This window comes from Patagioenas fasciata, chromosome 8 (genome assembly GCF_037038585.1).
Source record: "Patagioenas fasciata isolate bPatFas1 chromosome 8, bPatFas1.hap1, whole genome shotgun sequence".
Lineage (NCBI taxonomy): Eukaryota > Metazoa > Chordata > Aves > Columbiformes > Columbidae > Patagioenas > Patagioenas fasciata.
This window is the reverse complement of record NC_092527.1, coordinates 28,436,037-28,456,831: the sequence shown is the minus strand read 5'-3', so window position 1 is coordinate 28,456,831 and position 20,795 is coordinate 28,436,037. Positions and strand designations below refer to the sequence as shown.

The 20,795-nt window shown below is 46.7% G+C and overlaps 1 protein-coding gene across 4 annotated transcripts in view; it reads right to left on the bottom strand.

Moving 5' to 3' along the window:
- Positions 1-1,706: 1,706 nt before the first annotated feature.
- The window catches only part of ARMH3 (armadillo like helical domain containing 3), a 128,868-nt gene continuing 109,779 nt past the window's right edge, over positions 1,707-20,795 (bottom strand). For all 4 annotated transcript variants that reach the window (XM_071812074.1, XM_065843753.2, XM_071812075.1 and 1 more), the window contains exons 25-26: positions 9,433-9,549; positions 1,707-4,055 (exon numbers count right to left, since the gene is read on the bottom strand). In XM_071812074.1, the coding sequence (XP_071668175.1) occupies positions 3,963-4,055; positions 9,433-9,549 (210 nt within the window). In that variant the 3' untranslated portion in view covers positions 1,707-3,962. The remainder of the gene's footprint in view (positions 4,056-9,432; positions 9,550-20,795) is intronic.

Sequence of the window (20,795 nt, the reverse complement as noted above, 5' to 3'; positions counted from 1 at the left end):
GAAAAGCCCATCTTAGCTTAGCCCCTTTGGATGTTCTGTAGCTCCCAAAGCTGGGTTTTATTCCTTTCATGTTATCACAATGGTTCATCTGCCAAGAAAACACCATCACCTCCACGAGGATAAACCTTTGTCCAGGATGACCCTGTTCTGCACAGACAGGTTGCAGCCCCTGCTCATCCCAACAAGTACCAAACAAGAAAACAGAGCTCAGAAAACAGGGAGGAGAATAAATATCCAGACAGCATTGGTGCTGACACCGAGACAGAGAGGTGCTTGCCAGCCCCAAGAGCCAGCCATAAATCTTACCGCAGAACGCTGGCCACGCACCAGCCCCAACACGCACGATGGCAGCCGCAACTCAGTGGGCTAACAGTGTCTCCCTCTGCTGCGCACCAGGCTGGGAAGGACACCGGCTCCTCCTGCCCTCCCGGCCCCTGGCTCCATCCCAGGAGGGAAGTGTGGGGAGGCAGATGGTACACACTGGAGGTGATCCCCTGTGCAAGTGCTGTCCAGGAGATAGTTCTCCCCATGACAGCAGGCTTCTCCTCCTGACACCCACCATGCAACAGCTTGGCAGGACCCTGGAGCAGGGGGAGAGCATGCAGTTCTTCAGGCAGGGAGAGAAATGCGCCCCAGCGGGCACCAGGACAGGCTCATGTGGAGGGCAGCTCAATCCTACAGAGATACAGCCCCACCACACCACATGTGGGAACGAAGAGGATGAAGAGCTTTGCAAACAAAACGGAGCAGGTGAGCAAAGGTGCACTGGGCTCTCTGGCCGCTGTACGTGAGACTCCGGGGTGTGACTACCTGCTTCTGACACCCTGGAGAAGCAGCCAAACCATCACAGGCAGTGCCTCCTCTGACAACCCACAGCCCGGGCACAGGGGACTCAGTTCCTGAGCAGCTGTCTCTCAACTCTGCATGAAAAATGGGACCTGTAAGAGTTAGGGAAGAAGAGACGATACTAAAAATCACAGTGGCACTTACAAATCAATTTTTAATAACTCCTTCCAAAGTTTAGCTCAAACTCAATTTTTCTCCTCCAGAATTTGGTCATTATTTTGTAAAATATTTGTCTCCCTGCAGCAGCTGCCTAATTTAAAGGCAGCAATGTGATTTCTCCCCACACTCCCCAAGCCTCAAAACCAGCTCTTCCAATAATAGACTGGGTTATGAATTAGATATAATAAAATACACCCAACAGCTCAGATCAGATACGGGAAAGTTTGGGGCCATCAGCCATGTCCTGAGGCTGAATGTTACGAATTAAACGACTTTCTGCTTAGTTCAAGTTGGCCTCAAAACACAAGTAGTAGTATCGTGTTTAACAAAATAGGCAAATCTGCAGCAAAATCTGTGAGCAGAAGTTTGCTGACAGCAGCAGCAGAGAGAGTATCATACAGTGCACAGGTAGATCTCTGCATCCCTCGCTCACATCCATGGGCAATCAGTCTTGCTCCTGTTTTCCTCACTGGCAGCCCCAGTGGCACGTCAGGGGCAGAAGGATGCTCAGGACCCGCTGGTACCTACAGCCTGGACCAAGGAGGCGGCACTGCTGAGCAGCACCAGAACCTCCCTCTGCACAGGCCCAAGAACAAGCGACTGCTCTACTGCAGCCAGCATGTCACCAAATGGTGACAGGGCCACCCCATAACTCTCCCACTCTCCCCTCTGTAAAGGACAAACACTGCACACTCCAGACATGCAGGGCTCTGCTATTTATTGAGCTCTAGGTGTGTATGTACATCCATTTACAGTGCTCGGTTCAGTGATGGTGTGACAAGAGAATGTGTGTCACGGTCTTCCCCAGCTCAGCCTTGGACAAGGGCTGACCTCAGGAGCTGCTCCCAGTCACAGCCTGTGCTTCCCAGTTCATCCCAGCAAGGGAGCACCACGGGGGAGATAAGACCTTCAATGGCTGAGCCCAGAGTGAAAAGCTGAAAATCCCAGAGGTGGCTGAGGCAGAGGCAGGCTCCTCCCCAACTGTCTCACCTATCTGTCCAGTCTCAGCCTAAGCAGGATCAGAGAAAAGGAGGCATGTGGACGGTTGGGAGACTCAGTGCTCTGACAGCAGCGGTGCTGTGGCTGCACCTCAAGGAAGCAACTCAAGCCCCCTTTGGGAAGAAACTCCCTCCCCCAGAGGGTCTAGCAAGAGCTCCCCACACATACAGACAAGTGCCCCAGGCTACAAACCATTTTCACTCATTTTTCACTGGAGAAATGGCCTTCTTCTATATGCCCTGGCCTGTTCTCATGCAGAATGTTTTTATGAAGCCTGCTTGCTCTCCCAAGCACCGACTCTCTGACATGTACACATTTCCACACACTTGCACGGCAGGAAAGCAAATAAGTGTCTGGCTTAGCTGAGGCAAAGTGTCTTCTGCAGGGAGAAGCTGGTGCTCCCAAGGGAAATATATGGTCTCCATCGAGTGCTGTGACCAGTGGGCGGCCAAGGACACAGCTTTCAGTTTCCCATGCTCATGGCATGTAAAGATGAAACACTAACACAATTAACACACGCTGGCATGAATAAGCCTTGCCTAAAAATGGCTGAGAATCACATCACTCACAGTAACCTACAAGGGTAAGAGGTGGACCAGGCACTTAAAAAAAACCCAAACTGCTTTCCAGAGAAACAAAATGTGGATCTGGGATGTAAATAACTTCTCTAGTTCAATCCACCAAGTCAGGCTGATCCTAACATCACTGCTGGGAGCTGAAAATGCACAAGTAGGGAGCGGGTGTTTACGCTGTGTATTCCTGAGTTGGCAGCCTGACCCAGCACTGGGAACAGGCTCTGCTGGACCTGGGCACCTCCAGAGCCTCAGCTCTGGCACAGAGAGGTCTGCCTGTGCCCCAGGGCATCATCCCAGAGCTCTTCCCTAGGAAGGTCTCGGCAGACTGTTGCTGCAAGTTGCTTGGTGAAGATGGGAGGACAAGCGAGAAAGTGAAGTAACTACTCCACATTTTAATTGCGTGCTACACACAAAAGAAAAAAAACAGGATTTAGTTTGTGAAGGTCACCAGGCACTGGCAAACACGTGCAAGGCAGACGATCCTGTGAGGAAGAGGAGGATTGTTGCAATGCAGTCTCTGATGGGCAATAAGGGGAGTGGGGCACGGGAGTCTCCCTGTCCTCTGCCCCATGAAAACAGAGTATCTAAAAATGTCCCTCAACCTTAGAAACAGCAGATATGAGCTGGGCTACTGGAACCAACAGTGACCCCAAGCAGAGCTGGTCTCCAATTACAAAGTGCTCTGTTTGATGACCCATATTCTTGCATACTGGCTCAGACAGAACCCTGTAAGCCAACGGCCTTAGAGGCAAAATTTCTCCTTCTCCAGTAGCCCAATGACTTGGTTCAAGTAACACCATCTGACATGAGGAGCCAGCAGTGAGCAGGGTCTGCCCTTGGGCGGGCTGTTTTATACCCCAAAGCCAATCCCAGTGGGACAGCACTGGATTTGACCTGCACTGCGGGAGGTCAGGTTGATCCAGGCTGACGGAAAAAGAACTGCCCTCACCTGGGATCAGAGAGTTTTCTCTGTAGAGCAGGTGAGCGATCCCAACCCAGAACTCTCTCACACAGCCAGATTGGTTTTATTGTTTTGGTTGCGAGCTTTGCCCAGCTCTGCTACAAAGGTTTCCAGTGCATCTTCCCTGAGGCTGTGGAGGGAATCTCCCATTGCTACATTACTGGAATGGCTGCCCACCCCCGTGGCACCTTATAAAATTGCTTCCTCCTTCTCCTCAACATGCCCATCACCTCTCCTCAGCCTCAGTCCTGTTGAAACACACGCCTTTGGGATCAAACACACAGCAGCAAGGCTTTCCCCTAGAACAAAACGCAGTCCCTTCTGCAGGTGGAAGGCAAGGGGCGACCGGCTGCAGGTCTGGAGTGTCCCTGCCCAGACAGGCCCGTCTCTGGTCAGCCCTGCGCAGCGGCTGCATCCCTGCTTCAAGAGATCGTAGAGAATTCCTTCAGCAGCAGCTCCTGGCTCAGCGTGTTGAAAGCAAGGTTCTTCCTCACATTGATGCTGATGGACCGAACCTGACAGAGACAAAACAGCATGTTTTAGCCAAGGGATTCTTCCTGGCTCCCCATGAGCATGGCAGTTCTGACACTGCTGACCTCCAGGTTCAGCATGAAACCGTTTTTATGCTGTTACAGGCCTTACATTTGAAGCTGGGTCACTAGCTGTCTCTGAAGGAGACACCTTTGTCCCTTAATTATGCCCAGACTTGTGGTCACCCGCAGACTCTGCCAGGAAGAGCTGGGCAGCCCTGTCACGCAGCAGCTTCCCTGCCCCCTTTGTGCCTGCAGACTTGCTGGCCGAACACGCCGGCCCCAGACTGGGCTCAGTCTCAGCTGCACTCGGCAACGAGAAAACAAAGTCAAACATCATCTGTGTCAGCGACTGTGCAGCAGCAACAGAAAGCAAAACTGACACAGGCTCATCCAAACAACGGGATTACAGTTCCCAGAGACTTGGAGCCTGTGGTAATAAGGTTGCTGCTGACCTGGTTAGTGTTTTGTGCTTTTTAAAAGCACTGGGAGATGAATTATATAGAAGCAGAATGAGGAATCCAACACTGGGGGCTCGAAGAGCAAGTTAGCAGTGTTTATACTGCTGAGGATCCCACTTGCTGCCCTGGTGAGAAAGCAGAAGAGAAGGGCAAATAGCTCCTGAAAAGGCAGAATGTGTAGAAGAGTGGGAAGCAAATCAAAACATGGAAGGTTAAAAGGCAAAGCTGTGAAGTGAACCCCAGTGAGCCCCATTGCACAGCCTCTTACCACTTGACCAAGCTAGCAAAGATTTCTACACTTAAGGATGGAACATTTAAGCTTTAGAACATCTGGAGAAACCACAGACTCCTCTCCGTTGGGATGCTTGGCAGAGACCCCACACATCTTTGTTCCCTTGCAGCGCTTCCTCACCCCTCTTCCCTTCGTGTCTTTTGCCTTATTCCATAGTGAAACAGGCTGGGATCAAGGCTTGTCAAGTAGCCACACGTTACAGCCCATGTTAAACACCAGTGCAAGTGTTTTCCAGAGCACTGGTTTGCATTGGGCTGTCTCCCTGGCAGGAGCCCCACCGACAGGATTTGGTCCCAGCTCTACTGAGGGCTCCCCACCTCAGAGACCCAGCCAGTTCTGATGGCAGAGGAAAAACCCAGCTAAACAAATGCAGAGAGTCCTCTGCCCTGGGGAGTGCCTGCAGAAAAGGGCCAGGTGCTACAGGTAGAGTAAGCCAGCATCCCTACTCTGACTAGAAGCATTTCCATAGGTCCCAGCAACAGAAAGAACAAGCAGAAATGAGCACCTGGCCTGAGGAACTGCTGCCAGGGGCCAGGCACCAGCAGTAAAAGACACCCAAATGCATACACATCAAGGTCTCCAAGAAGGATGTGGCAGCAGTGTCAACAGGCCCAGAAAGGGAAGCTGGAGTGACACATGATGAGAACACAGGGCTTAGCAGAAATTGTAGCTATGGGGCAGAGCACAAGAAATTAAGCCTGTTTAGCTTGCAAAGAGGTGGTTTAGGAGGAACAGATCAAACACTCTCCAATATGTAAAACGAGGTCAGAAGAGAACAGTGAGTAATATTTCTCTGCCTCCCCAGGGATGGGGCAAGAAATACTTAGCTTAATTTAAGACAAAGATGATTTACACTGAAAAAAAGGAAATACTTTTAAACCTATGGGTTGTGAAGCAGCGGAGTAGATCACCTGGGGCCAGCATGGAGCTCTTTTCACTTAAATACAGCTTCAGGTTTCAAGAGGAGCTTAGACACAAACTTTGGTCGAAAGCGGTCTAAATGGACTTAGATCTGCTTTAACACAAGTTGGGGAGAGGAGTGGGCATGATAACAACACACAAAATGACTCTGACATTTCTACAAATCTCTGACCAGCATTTCTCCTGCTCTGAGAAAGCTGGCGGCTCTGAGCCAACCAGCTTAAAAGGTAAGAATAGCTCAAATTAGAGTTAAATCAAGTTATCTCCAGCACAAGGAGCCAGAGCTCATCTGCCTTTTGGGGCTGGGAGACCAGACAGTGACACAGGGAGGTGTCAGCCTGTAACACTGATAAACTTCAGAAGCTTCCTGCAGTCTGGCTGAGTTGCTCCATCCGTGAGGCTTCCTCCGCAGTCCTCGTGGTGCAGAGGGCAGCCCTGGCCTGGCTGCCAGCCTGGAAGCTTCCAGAACCTTCTGGAGTGGCTTATACAAGGGGGCAAAACCAGCCTCCGAAAGTAAGCCTAGAGTTTTAACACCCACTCTATCAGGAAGTAAAAGCAAAGCCCACATCCTGTCTTGCTCCTGCATGGAGCATGCTGGAGCACACGAGGGCCAGAAGAACTTTAAAAATTGTTTTCTCTCTATTAGTAGTTTGGATCACATTTAACCCACAGACTCGGAAGGAACAGGGAATGCATGAAATGCTGACATAACCTAGAGAACATTCAGCAAATGAAAGAATGGCTGAAGTGGTAGCATTAACCATGTGAGGAAAACATTATTCAGTTCTAGTTTTGTGTCATTATAGTTGGTTGTGTGCAACACTGTACAGACACTCCTATTTTGCAGCAAGTCCCATCATTAAACCTGTTTCCAATCAACAAGCAGCTCTTCAGAAATTTGTACAATGGGAGGAAGGTTTACACTGACTACTACATCTAATTAAAAGTCAAATTAGTGTAATTTCCCCTGCAGAAATCAATCCCTAATCAGACTATTTTGAGATTCTGCTGAAACCTCTCCAACTGCAAAGACACTGAATGCTTTGGAAAGATGCTGAATTTCTTTCCACATATTCCTGCAGCTGCGATGCAAGGGTCCAAAAGCTCACATCCAAACCATTCATTCTATCAAAGCAGCACAGACCTCAAATGACATCCCTGAGGGTTCAAAGGGAAAAAAAATAGTGCTAGAAAACTTCCTAGCTTCCTTCCTTTAGCCTCTCAAAAGGCAGCACAACAGGCTAGAAAACCCAGTTAATAAAACACTCTGCACATTACCTTCCACCACAATGTGGCTGCAGTATCGTAGGCCTTTGAAAGCTTCTTTGAAAAGGGAATGGGAAAAGAAGGCAGATTTTTTCTTTGGGATAAGCAAGAAAGAGCAGCACTGAGGCATAGCCAGAGAAGTGAAACAGTGCATTAGCAAAGCATGTCAAAGGACTGAGAACAAGATTTCTAAGCATAAAGGAGACAAGAGAATGGCTTGGGGAAGTTTCTGCTCACCCACTTAATGGGAGCACAGGGAGATGAAAAGGCAGCTGAAAAGGAAAATGGCTCCTGCATGTCATTCCCTACCAAGAAGGATTTGCTTTAATGCAATCGCACAGATAGAGATAAGAAAACCAGGCAGAAAATGGGAAGAATTATTTGCTAATTGATCCTGTTCAGGAAGACCTGATGGGACCAGCATGAGTTTGGAAACCATACTGGAAACTGGTAGTTCACCACCAGTCCTGTTCCTTTGGCACTTGGGTAGGGGGATATTATCCATCAGCAGACCAGCAACAGAAGCCCAAGCGAAAACTCAGAAGCAAGTACCTTGTTTGAAGAGGACATGGGGGGGGTTGGGCAGACTGGGGCCTTTCTGATAAGTCATTCAAACAATTAATAAAACCATCAGTTGCTGTGCACCTAGAGGAAAAAACAGTGTGGAGGATGGGAGGCCAGCTGGGTTTGCTGAAGACAAATCATGACATACCAGGTTGGTTTCCCACTGTGTTGAGAGAATGGCTTAATGGAATGCAGGGGATTTTCTGTAGCTGTGAGTAAAGAACATTTAATAGGGTCCCAATTCTCAGGGCATCTAGAGAAACGTGGATTAAACAGATTCACAACTGGGTCAAATCAGTACATTTAGACAGTAATTATTCAGGCTTTCATATACTCTTGAGGACAGGGTCCCAGGGGTACCTGGATGGGAAATTTTCAGAAGGGCGTTGAGGAGGGACTGGTTATGCTAAACAGATTCTTAAATGATACAAAATTAGGATTTGGAGGGGAAAAAAAAAAAGAGGCTAGGAGAAAATAATTTTAACTGAAGTGTTTTGTTGTGATTATCTTAGGACTGAGAATGTCATTTTAATCAATTGGCATGATCAGCCTGAGCTTCTGCCAGGCCAAGTGGAAAGTGGGGCACGCATGAAGCAGAGCATCCACGTGGGCGAGAGGCTGGGGAAGGAGATGCTGGCTGAGGAGGGCAGGAGCCCTTGGGACAGAACAGATGACAACAGAAACATGAATGCATCTGATTTCCAGGCTACAGTAATAGGAGAAGCCTGTGTCACAGGAAGGCTATGGCCCAATTTCTTTGCGTGTATTCCAGATATGGTATCAAACAGCAGGCCAGACAGACAAAACCAGGCAGAAAACAGCACAGAAAAATGTCATGAAAGCGATTGCAAGTGGTTTTGCCCACATCCTACCCAATGACAGTGCCGGGATGACCCAGAAAACATTAAAAAGCATTCATTAGAAGGAAGCAAATCAAATTCAGTGATGCTTGCTCTGGAGCAGAGTAGACAGAGGGAGGCATAACATTCCCAAACTCATGCAGACTCGTGACGGAGTGGGCAGACATCAATTACTCATCAATCAACAAGGACAGAGCTGGGAGAAAGAATCAGCTCTCAAACTGGTAGAGGAAGCTGCCAGAGTTAAAGATCTCTCCTTTGCTGAAGCTGTAATGATTCAAAAGTGAGGAAAACCAGGCTCCCCTCAGATACCAGCCACTACAAAAACATTGCCTCCTGGTGATGCAGCTGTTGGACAAGAAAATGTTGCATCAGGGCTCTCTGGAACAAGCTGGCTTGCTGAAAAATAAAACTACCAATGCAAATTATTTGGACTCAGTTTTGCATTCGCTATATTATTTTTGTGGGGCTTCCTACCATTAGTCTTCTCTGGTAGAAGGAGACATTTCTAGGGAACACCTTTGCTTTCTTTGCTTGAGAATGCTATCTTGTGAGTGATGGAGGAAAGCAACAAGCAGACACGTGTTTCACCAGCATCACATGTTCTGCTCAGTCCAGTACTTTCTGGTCCCCTTAACAACAGCAAAAAGGCTAAGTTGCTCTGCATGATAAACCCAAGGTGGGAGCAGTCAGCTTCTCCACCATGCAAATTTACCACCACAAAGGACAGTGGATCCCCATGGCAGAAGTGACAGAGACTGACTGATCAGAGCTGGCCTGAGCAGTCTGGTGGCTTCTCCCCAGCCACGTATTGCAGGGCAGGGAGCATTCACATCAGTTGAGACATGTGGTGTCTGCTCAGATCCTATTCCTGCCCCCTCTTTGGAGCCAAATGGAATAACAGGGCTTCTTAGCTATACTGCAAAATGCCACTGCCCAGGTCATAGGCAAAGGCTTTGGAAAAGGGCTGTTAATTCTGCGGAATCAAGGCAGCTTACCAGTTCTTTGAAGAAGGCAGCCTCTTTATGCTGCTCAGAGTAGCGTTCATACTGGTCCAGTCCGTCCTGCAGTTTCAGAGTCAGCGTGTCGTAGTTGGACCGTACAACTTCCAAAACCTGCCAAGACAGCCAAAGACAGCAGAGTCAGCATCCACAGACGCCTCAGCACAGGAGCAGCAAGGCTGAGCTAGATCACAGCTCTGACACCTGTTTTTGCAACACTCACGGCTTGAACAGCCAGTATTTGGCTCATGACTAACAACACAGAGGTGGGCACTAAAGTCTTCCGAACGCCAGTAAAGAACAGCCCTCAAATTTACAGAGTTTCTCCATTCCTGAGAACAGTGGATGAGCCTATATCTATGACAGCAGCAGTTTTCCAAACACTATTATGACACCAAGAGAAGCAGACATGATCTCATTAAATTAAGCAGCTAATTACCAGCGTACACCCAAATGTAACACAGTAGGCACTACGCAAACACAGGTTTGCCTGATGCCATGGCCCTTCCAATGCTAGTTTTGCCAGCCCACCTGCCTCCTGGCTTGCTAATCACCATTCACAACCTGCTAAACCACCAGCTTGTACAGCTGCTCAGGTCAGCTTCCACACAGCACTCCACTTCTCTCCTGATAGCAACAATATTCTGAGAGGCGCTAAGAGAAGACCAACCCTGGTACGGACTCCTGTTTTGGAAACAGATGGAGACATGAATCCAGGTCTTCTTGCCCAGGAGGTATTTTATTTGCCTTTACTGCAATCAAAGCACTCCAGCTTATATTACTGCCTTACTCTGCTCCCAGCACTGAGCTACACTTGCAAATGCATAGTTACATATCTCTGTCCTATTGAACTATTCATTTACCTAACTAGGGAACACCAAGCGGGACTCCCACAATGCTTTTTAGCTTCAAAGCATTGTGTGAACAAATGCATTCCTCAAAGCATTTGTGAGATGCTAACAATAATCTTCCTAACAGGAACCATATAGCTCAGTACTCCTGGGCAAAACATATGCTTGAAACAATTCTCTTAAACATATGAACTTCTTTCTTAGGCTGTTACCATTGGATCTGAGAGCTAAACAGAATATCAGTATTTGAGGTTTGCACTACAGTAGCATTTGTTCATGAAAGGCCTCAGCCAGGAGGACCACCTACTACAAAGTGCAAAGGAAGAGGACTCTGCCCCAAGGCATCACAACTCAGAAAAGATCCTAAGAAAAGCATTGCAGAGGATTTAAGACAACAGCCACCAGAACAACAAGGAACCCTTCTATACTTCTCCTCTTGTCCTCCCAGCAACGTAATCACTGCCCTCAATCGCCCTTTTAGGTGTCTGTCAGCTCCTGTCCTTCACAGTACTGAATCGTGTCCTTATATCCTTTACTCTAGGAAACCTAGACTTAGGATTCTTTCAAAAGCTTGTTTCCCCCAAACTTTGCATGTGGCAGTGGTACAGAGAGACACCCATGCAAATGCTTAGAAGCAGGCTAGGGCCTGAGGTGGCAGAAGCCACAGGGCACCATCCAAATTAGGACTGGGGGTGAAAAAAGGTCTCAGAAGTGGTTCCCAGGTAAGGTGGTCACACAGCAGGGTCTCTTTGCTGCTCGGCTGTCCCTCAGCATTGCAGAGGCCAGCTAGGGGCAGGAATCAGCATTTTGCAACGTGATTGAAGAACCGACTGTGAGTGTCCTGCTGCTGCAAGGGCACGCAGCCTCCTCTCCAGCACTCATTTCCTAATGCTGTTTGTCAGCTCCACTGCAATGACAGCCACCTCCACATTCAGTCTGGCCTTCTTGTTCCTGTGTGCAGAAGCTGCAAGAAGTTATCACAGAGCCAAGAGCAGCAATTAAAGCAAGCTGCCAGGGTACATGAATAATTTACTCTGGGGCAACTATCCTCTAGGGATGGAGGGTAATAGTGTAACGCAACTTCTGAGCAATACAGACCTAGCAGCTTGCATGAATCAGCGGGTTCTCCTCCTGTCAATCTGAGAAAGCCAAGTTGATCAAGATTAAGAAACTGCAGGGGAGAAACCTTGTTTGAAAGGTGAGGAGTAGAACAGGTTTCTCCAGCAGTAACTCAGATTGGAAGCATTTTACCCACCCCACAGGAACCTTCCCCTTGGGCACGCCTTCACTCCTGTGTGTCCCCCTACACACAGCCATGCATAGGGCCATAGGGGTGTGCCCAGACAATGGATGCACACTCTTCTCTACGAAGAATCAGGATTCCTCCTTGCTAGCTCCGAGCAGAGATCTCTTCAGATACTCAACAGAGGCATTCTCAAACCATGATGAGGAGTAGTAAACTCCAAGGGCAGCAGCAAGCTCTACAGGCAGTACCTTTTAAATCAGCCCTCCTGTGTCACCTTTGAAAGGCAGCTAGGAACTTGGTTTGATACTCCAGGAGGAGAGCAGTGAAGGAACAAGAGGTCCCAAAAGTCTATACTGTGTTACCTGCTACTTATTATCTCTGCAGTGAACTTGAGATCAGTGTATCCCTTTAGCTGTGTATTTTCATTGGCTTCCACTCCTTATCTCCTTTAATTATGAAATAGAATTTTAAAAGAAAGGGTAAGTTAAAAATAAACAGTTTCTTCTTACTGCCTGATAATTTCCCTTTCTTGCTGCTACTGAGAAATGTTACGTGGGATCTGAGATAAACCCACTCACAGATCATTTCACTTTATACCTTATAACAGATAGAAAGTGTTACTGAGATTAGGACCTGCCATCCTAGAGACGATTTCATCTGCTCTTTAAGATGCAGCTGCTAGACAGAGGAGAGGTTAAAGAGCAGCAGAAGGTATTAAGAGCATCTAACATGAAGGTTTGAAAGGCATCAGCTTTCTACAGAGATGACAGAAAAACACATCCTCCGTGTAACAGAAGATTGTGTGTTAGCATCCTTCACCCTTCTCACACACCGCTTTGACTTTTGCTCAGGAAAACGACTGCAGGAAGAACACCCTTTTGTGTTAAACATACAAGATCCTTATCTGCACCTTTCTGTCAGATACAAAGAACCAGAGGAATTCAATTTTGAGATTACAGCATGTCTCTTTCAAGGTCTTGTCCAACCCAGTCTTCCTAGAAGTCGCTGTGGAAGACTAGGAAACATCAATTCCAAGAAGGTAAAGTATTAATAACTTAAAAGAGGGGACTTTTACCTGGACTCTTCCACACAGATGCTAAATAGTCATTCAGTTTTTTAAAGTCTCATGAGCAGCTGGAAGAACACCACTTTAGTGTCAGGCAAGGGCAGAAGAAAATCAACTGTAGAAGATTTTCAAGGAGCTTGATGTGACACTCCTCAGATTGCAAGGAGAAACATGCAGGGTGTGTGTTTTGTTTTTTAAAAAAAGCTTTACTGGATCCTTACAGTGTAAAAAAATTAAGTGGAGTCGCAACCTAAATCTCTTTTTCTAGGTTACCTTAGGGAGATCAGAGTCTTAAAAATGCAATACAACAGAAGTGAGCAACTCAGATATGGTCAATACAAGAAAGGCAAAGGCTGCTGAATTCCTTTCCTGCAGTTACCTGTATTAGCCCTAGAGGCTACATTCATTCATTTAATTCACTGCAACAAAACAGAAGTCAGTGGAGCTGCACCGCTGTAATTTAAAGATAATTTGCCATCACATTAACCCTCTGCCTGACCACTCACTCACTGACTGCTTTCCAGAAACTCCAGAGAAACATTAGTCCCTGCATACGTGTCCCCAAACCAACCTTTCGGGACCTGTTCTGAACAGCAAGTGCTTTCTGTGGTACTCAGATTTCAGGTCGCTCCTGCAGCTACACCTGCCCCATACTATGCCTTCCCCAGCAATACGGACACCCTGTGAGCACGGGCATCCCTCTGGGTAACACAGCAGGGGAACTGGCTGCCAATGGAGGGGCTGATCTGGGGCTCAGCAGCATCCCACCCACGCCATGCCATGCCGCTGCACCCAGAGGAACAAGAGTATTTCACAGTTTTTGGCTCCTTACTGTGGTGAACCACCAGCTTACCACTCCCTTGCAAACTGGATGGACAGCCTCTGAAGGCTCAGTGGACTCTTGTGGACACAAGCTCTGAAACCAGTTTCCTCAGAAACAATTGCTCCTGTCCCAAAATTTTCAGCATTCAAAACAGACCATGTTTTGCTGTACCACTTTCTACAGACAGGCTCCTTCTTACGGCACCAGAGCTGTTCCCTCTGGCTGATCCTCAACACAAGCTGACTTGCTGCGCCTTCCCAGGAGAGACCAGACCTTCTGGAAGATCCTGTCCTGGGGAAGCAAAGGGATTTAGACGCAGCAGCTTCAGATTTTCATCCTGCCCAGGAGAAGACAGCTCCTGTTCACAGCAAAGCCAGAAAGGGAGCTGCACCTGCAATGAAATCTAACAGGCAACACACAGAACTAGGGTGCACCTATTAATGTCTGGCAGACACAGTATGCTACACTGCTTAGTAACTTTTTAACCTGCAGAATCTTTCATCATCTACAACTGCAGGCTCTGCCTTACTGCAACAAAAAATTGGAGAGCGCCACCAATTCACATCACCCAGCAAAGGACCTGGTGGTGGGCAGATTCTGGCAAGCATACACAGGTAACAAGAAAAAAATAAAGGGAAAATGGAAGCAAGAAGAAAGCAAGGTCTCTACACTCACCTTTTAATCAGTGCAGAAAAGGACAGCAATGCAAACAGTCAGCATCACTGGTACTTCGCTAAAGCTTCTCCGTGCCCATAAAACAGTCATTAGCACCCACAACACAGAAACACTTGGAAAAGAGCTGATCGAATTATCACACATGAAGCAAAAGGCAAAAAAGCACCCCAACAAACCCCAGGTTAAAAGGCATTTTTGCTCCCCACACCAAGTCCATGTGGCTCACAAAGCTGGGATGCTGGAGGCTCCCCAGGCCAGGCCTAGCATGCTCTCACAGGACAGAGAAGCCGGGTACTGCTGTCCCATGCTGGAGGACGGAGCAGCCCATCTCTGGGGCATGTAACGCCCTCACCAGCACTTCTGCACGGACATGGTGTGCGGGCCACAGGCAGCCGGGGACAGACAAACATGCCTTCTGTCCTCTCTGCAGAGGCAGTGGAGTCCCTGTTGCTGTGTACCACAGAGGGAACTACAGCAGCCTCACCTCTGAAACCTAGGTGAAGTCTAAGATACCACAAGCAAACCCAGCAGCCCCCAGCTCAGAGGATGCAGGCTGTAGGAAGAGATACTAGGGCTTCACTATTCTAGTAGAAGCATTTTATACTGGAGTCCTCAAGCTAGCTTGTTTACTCCATATTTAGTACAAATCTTTCCCTTTTTCTCTCTCACTAATCTCCACAAGCAACTCATAGTCCCCAAGTGTTTCTCCTAGTGAATTCAACTGAATAGCAACATTTCTCACTGTAATGAAAAGGCTGCTGCCACCTGGACTATGAAGAGGCTATTGCCTCTCCATAATGAAGTGCCAGATAACTGACATAAATTTTACTGTAGTATTTCCTAATTAATATGCCTTCCCCCTCCCCAAATGGCATCACACTTCCCACAGAGCAACTTAAAAGTTGCTGATGTAGGCTGGAGTCTTTGCTGGGATTAATTCCCAGAAGTGCCAAAGACAAAGTACATAACTAAATAATTACAAGTTAAATAAAAACGCACACACAGCTGCCGTATTTCCCAATAGACTCAGCCCAGACCCTGGTTGCACTCGTTTTCTTCTCCCTTTCCTCTTTTGCTGTCTACAGGAGCCAAGTTCAGAGAGAGGATCCACTAAGAGTGCCAGTGCTACACATGTGTGCTGGAAACAGCTGCCATTCACACTGGCTTCAAGAAAAACATCCACTCTAGGACAAGCAGCAGCACAGACCTTTTGTCTGACCCAAAACTACCTTTGCAGCTGTCCTGGAGCTAAATGCAGTGCTGATGCTTCAACACCATCCCTCACCCCTGAGCTGATCAAGCCATGAGTATTAATATTGTGTTCACGAATGTTAAGAGGAAGAGGAGGAGGATGTTGCTATGACAGTCTAACAACTCAGATTCTCGAGATATGCAGTGCAAACAGCACACATCTACAGATCCAGAGGACGCAGAATGAGTCTGGAGCCTGTGGTGGCAAAGACAAAGAGCTGGGCTTGAGATGCAAGTGTAGTCACACCATATATGTGCAAGATACGCAGAGCACATTGTCATTCCTGCTCCAGTGCCGCAGATCTCCTGCACCAAGCTGCTGCTGTACATATTACACACAAGCGGAGGATGGATGGCCCTTTCCTGCTGAGGGCGTGAGGCTGGTCAGACTAAACCTGTAAGACAGGCCCCACCAGCTCACACAAGTGTCACCCTCAGAGTAGGAAGCAGCAGCCTGCCCACCCTGGGGGCATGAAAAAATTACTATTTTTCCAGTAGTAAAAACCTCAGCTAGCCCAAAAAATTAAGTGAAAACAACCAAGGACAAACTTCTCCTCTGAGGTCTGAAACAGGACTGCACTGACGCAGAATAAATCAGCAATGCTGGGCATAAGAGTTGTGTCCAGGTCATAGGAGGGAGAAAGGTCTGCAGAGCTGGGTGCAGCTGCCCAGAAGCCCTGCAACAGCACCGCGCCATGAATACACGCTCCACAACAGACTGTGGGGAAACAAGCTGATGAGAGTTGAGCCTGGAGCTGGACAGATGGTGAAGGCTGAGCAGCACATAGGAAAGATGAGAGAGCCAGGAGACAGGCAGAAGTGCCTTGTTCTGCTTTACCCTGCTGAATGCAGGGTCCCCTTGCACACAGTTCCCACCAGGTTACTCAGACACTTCCTGTGTCCCAGTCCTCTTCTGCTGGACTCATTAAACATTAGCCAGGACACACTATGTCTAGGAGCTTGGAAATGAACAATCTGTGCCAATCATTTTGTCCTTCGTCCCTGTCAGTCACTCCTGCTGTGTCCACTGCACTGCTCTGTGCCCAGCCAAACCCAAGGACAGACTAACTCTCTATGTCCCAAACAATTCCTGAGATCTGCTTTTGTATATTTGTACTTAAGCAGTACTGAAATCCAGGCCTTGCCACTTCTCTAGACAAGGCAAAAGGTTTTGATTGTACATGAAAGATTATTATTATTATTTCCTCTCAAGGAGGAACATTTCACGTCCCTTTTGCCTCACCTCAGCACAGAGCCACAGTCTGTCAGGCTCAGATGACATACAGTAGCTCAGATGTTTGTTCAATGATCTCACCGAGATCCGTGATCTTTGAAGGAACAAGCCTACAGAGTTGACAGTTTCTATCCATGGAGTGGGAAAGTTCAGTTACAGCCTTTCTCCTCTGCCCACAGGTGTCTTTTCTAAAGAGAAATAATTTATCCGCTCACTCAGAAAATGAGTCCCGTTCTCTGAACTCTGCTAGTAGAAATGGCATCCCATTTTTGGACAAGAGTGATCTGCTTCAGAGGTGTTTTAAAACCACAATCCATTAGAAGCCTAAGGTGTTCAACTCTATTTAATGGTGGGAAAAGACTCATTGACGCAACCAATCTGGAAATCACACAGCTTTCAGAAACATCTCAAAGCCGAAACTGTTCCTCAGCTCCACCCAGAAGCAGCTGTAAATGCACAATGCAGTGCCCATTCCAAGCTCTCATGGGACAGACCTTCACAAGATTTAAGTTACTTTCAGAAGCAGAAAGGCTGCAAAGTAGGACAAAAGCAAGTAACAACAGACACGGTCACAGAGAGCAGATATATGCACAGCTTGCAGAGGACTTAATTTGTAAAAGGTACAGACAAATAGAATATATTCATGTGGTTGATAACCCTCGACATCCCTGTGTAGCCACAACTGAGGCTAGGAAGTCCTGTGCTGGCAGTATGTAATCTTCTGAGCTCCAGGAATCAGGTAGCTGAAAGGCTGCTCACCTCACTAGGAAACCTGTGCCATGAATCATTTTACTACAGAATAATTTCAAGAGTCATGTCTACACACATGACAACTTCCATACTTGTTAAATGCACTTTGCTCAAACCACTTGGACAAGGAGCAAAAATGCACTTAGCCTCACACTGCTTTTTCTCAAGACTAATCCACTTTTCTTAGTTCCATGGATGGTCAGTGGGTTTACACTAAACTGAATATCCGACTTGGCACAAAGAACGTGGCGCTCTCTGTGGGACTCTGGGCTCTTTCCCAAACTGCAGGGACAGGCTCTCAACGGGAAATACAGGAGGCAATTCTGTGTCATTCAAGAGGGGAAAATGGGTTTGGTGGGTTTCTGCCAAGAGAACAAACATCCATGTACTGCACAACACTGGCATTTCCAAGGCCCAGACAGAAAAACAGAAGTTAAAGATCCTGAAACAAATTATCTTAAAAATTATCAATTAATAAAAAAGCACCCTCCAAAGCAGACTTTTATATCTGGAGGGGGAGAGCTACCAGGAACTGAATGTGGTCCATTAAGCTTGCCTGTTGTTAGAAATGTTGCGAGGAAGGCAGGCAGCAGCCAGGATGATGGCAGGAGCATAAAACCCTGAGATAGATAGATTTGCTATTTTGGAGTTACAGCCCATTTTGGAGCTGTGAACCCTTATCTCCAGCTGGTGGCATTTATGAAAACATTTCTCACTGCAAGGTATGTAAGAGCACTTGCAATTCTGCCAAGACTTTAAATGCATTGCAGACAGCTATGGACTGGACCATTAATTTTTTTATTTCCCCGTTGTGCTTACAATTAACTTAAGTGCTGAAATGTGATGGGTTGTTCCAGGAGAAGCTTTTTATCTACAGTTGCAATCTAGGACAGCAGTAAATCAACTGCTGTCACCAAAACATGAGACAAGATGAACAGAGCATCCTATGCTCACTGTTGCATATTAGCCCTTCAACCTAAGTGGCTAAAGTCAGCAAATGAATGCTGTGATTTGTGTACAACCTTTGGTGCAACCCTCTATTTACAGAAGACCTTGTTTCTCTAAGCACAGAGGAAAAAAAACAACCAGCAGCAGCTCTCCAGGACCCATTAACTGACCAAAGTAAGACCAGTGACCTCGGTGCCCAAAACAAGAGCTGCTGCTCCACCCAAACTGAGAAGCCAGGACATACAAAGCTTTTACAGAAATCAAAGACAGCTACAAGAACCTAAAAGAACAGTAGCTGAAGATTTTAAGAAAAGGACAGAAATAAAATCTCTCTAGAGCCAGCAGCCAGAAAGCATCCTGGCAAATGTTGAAACTCAAATATACAAGTTTCAGTTCAGATTGTCTCGATGAGGTGACAACAGGACACCTGGTGTACACCAGAGGAAACTCATTCCTAGGAAAGAAATTCACATTTGCCCAGAAGACAGCTGGCTCAGGAATAAAGCTGTCTAGAGAACAGATTAAGACAGGGTATGCAACCAAAACCTTTCCGTTAAATCAAACCTCGACAGAAGCAAGTGGACTGTTCCAGTTCGAAGAAAGCAAAGTCTAATTGCGCCCAAGGGAAAAACAATGGTGAGCCTTGTTCTGGTTATGGTCTAATCAAAGATGTGCAGTCACAGGAGGTTTCTGGAACTATGTCACCTGGTCAGGTTCACAGGAATCGGCAGGGGATCCAAGAGAGCTTGTGCACCTCACACAGCCACCACGGGCTTCTACGGCATTTAATCATTACAGACGCTGACTTGGAAAAACACCAAACAAACAACTCACCAGGATTCTGACCTGAAGATCAAGACACATGAAAGCAAAACACAGACACTACAGAAAGCCATAGAGCTCACCATGCATTTGCTGCTTCTTTTTCCTTCTTTTACAGCAACTAGCAGGCAAACAGCCTCTACAGATGCTACTGGTACAACCCTGGGCGTGACATTTGCTGAGAAAAAGTAGATGCTAACCACTTAGCTCATGACTTTTTTTAAAAAAACAATCAGAAATCTTGTTAAACATAGTTTGCACATCATGAATAAATTAATTAAAGGAAGCAGCAAAGCTAAATAGCAATACACTAAAAACCTGGCCACAAACCAAGCGGATAGTGTGTATTTAAAGCAAGTCAACAGAATATAGGACATGCCAGAGAAACACCCGTTTGGACTGGGGGAAGATATGCATTGGGAGGGAGAGGGCTTAGAAAGATCAGCTCCATAGCTCCTACTTACATTTAAGTCAAGCTATTAATTGCACCACAGAAGTGATAAAAGGCAATAAAATTCAGTGGCTGGAGAAGCACGAAAAGGCCAAGAAAGAGGAAAACCAGAGCTCACCTGCCTGACTGACCACATGCAGAAAATGAACGCAAGTCCATTCTAAGATGGGGAAAACCAGAACACTTTCGAATACAAGCAAGTCTGGATACCAATAAATCAGACAAGCAAATAACTGTTTGATTATCTGTACTATTTTTTACTACAGTATCCTTTCTGAAATAAGGGCACTGGAATCGATATACAAGATTTAAAACATTGTTGTCACTGTGTAAGTCCGTGACAACCCCAGTACTCCTGCTTTATTTTTGTTGTCTCCCTAATAATTTCTAATTCTATATCTGTCTTTCTGACCACCATTGAGCCTTCAGTCAACATTTGCAGGTTTATCACAGTGACCTCAAGAATCCCTTCCTGCATGGTCATATCTAGAAGACTTTACTGCAGCTTAAAGACTTTAAGAGACTTATAAATTCAATCTGCAAAAATACATTCTAAAGGTACGACCCAAAAGAAATAGATCTATAGTTAATCGGTTAGCTACAAATAGCTGTAGCTACAAATAGCTAGAAAAAAGTGTAGTAGCTGTATGCTAAGGTAGCTGGCTAACAAAGAAAGGTGGGCAGAGCTTGGAAGTTTGTGTGACTCAACCCATTTAAAAGTTTTAGCTATTAAGGCTTTTGCAAATTTGGAGTTGGAACAGACAGCTATAAGCTGCTGGATGATCCTTATAAACAGAAAATCCTGTAGTGAAAAGGGAACTTCAGTTGCCAAGTATCTGGTCCAAGGCTGCAGTTCCAAAAGTGGTTCAAGTCCATCTATGTGCTGGCCACCTAAAATGCAATACAGGAGTAGCTCCTCCTTCAAATGCACTTATTTCAGATATAAGGCACCCTAATGTGCAACTCGGAAGTATCTTCATTCTGGTCACAAGCACTGAGGGCAGTGATGACCGGGCACAGTGTGGACATCCGGAGGAACTGCGAAGGTAAGAAGGAGCAGAGATGACTGTCCCCTGGACACTGAGAATGCAGTTGTACAAGTTAAGTTTATAACAATTATGACAGTGATTAAATTTCTACTAAGGCAATGGGATCAAATCTGTCCAAACTGACTCCTCACAAACTCCAGATGCATTTTTGGATCCTATTCTATTGCACAGCTGGAGGAAAAGACAAAGTTTGT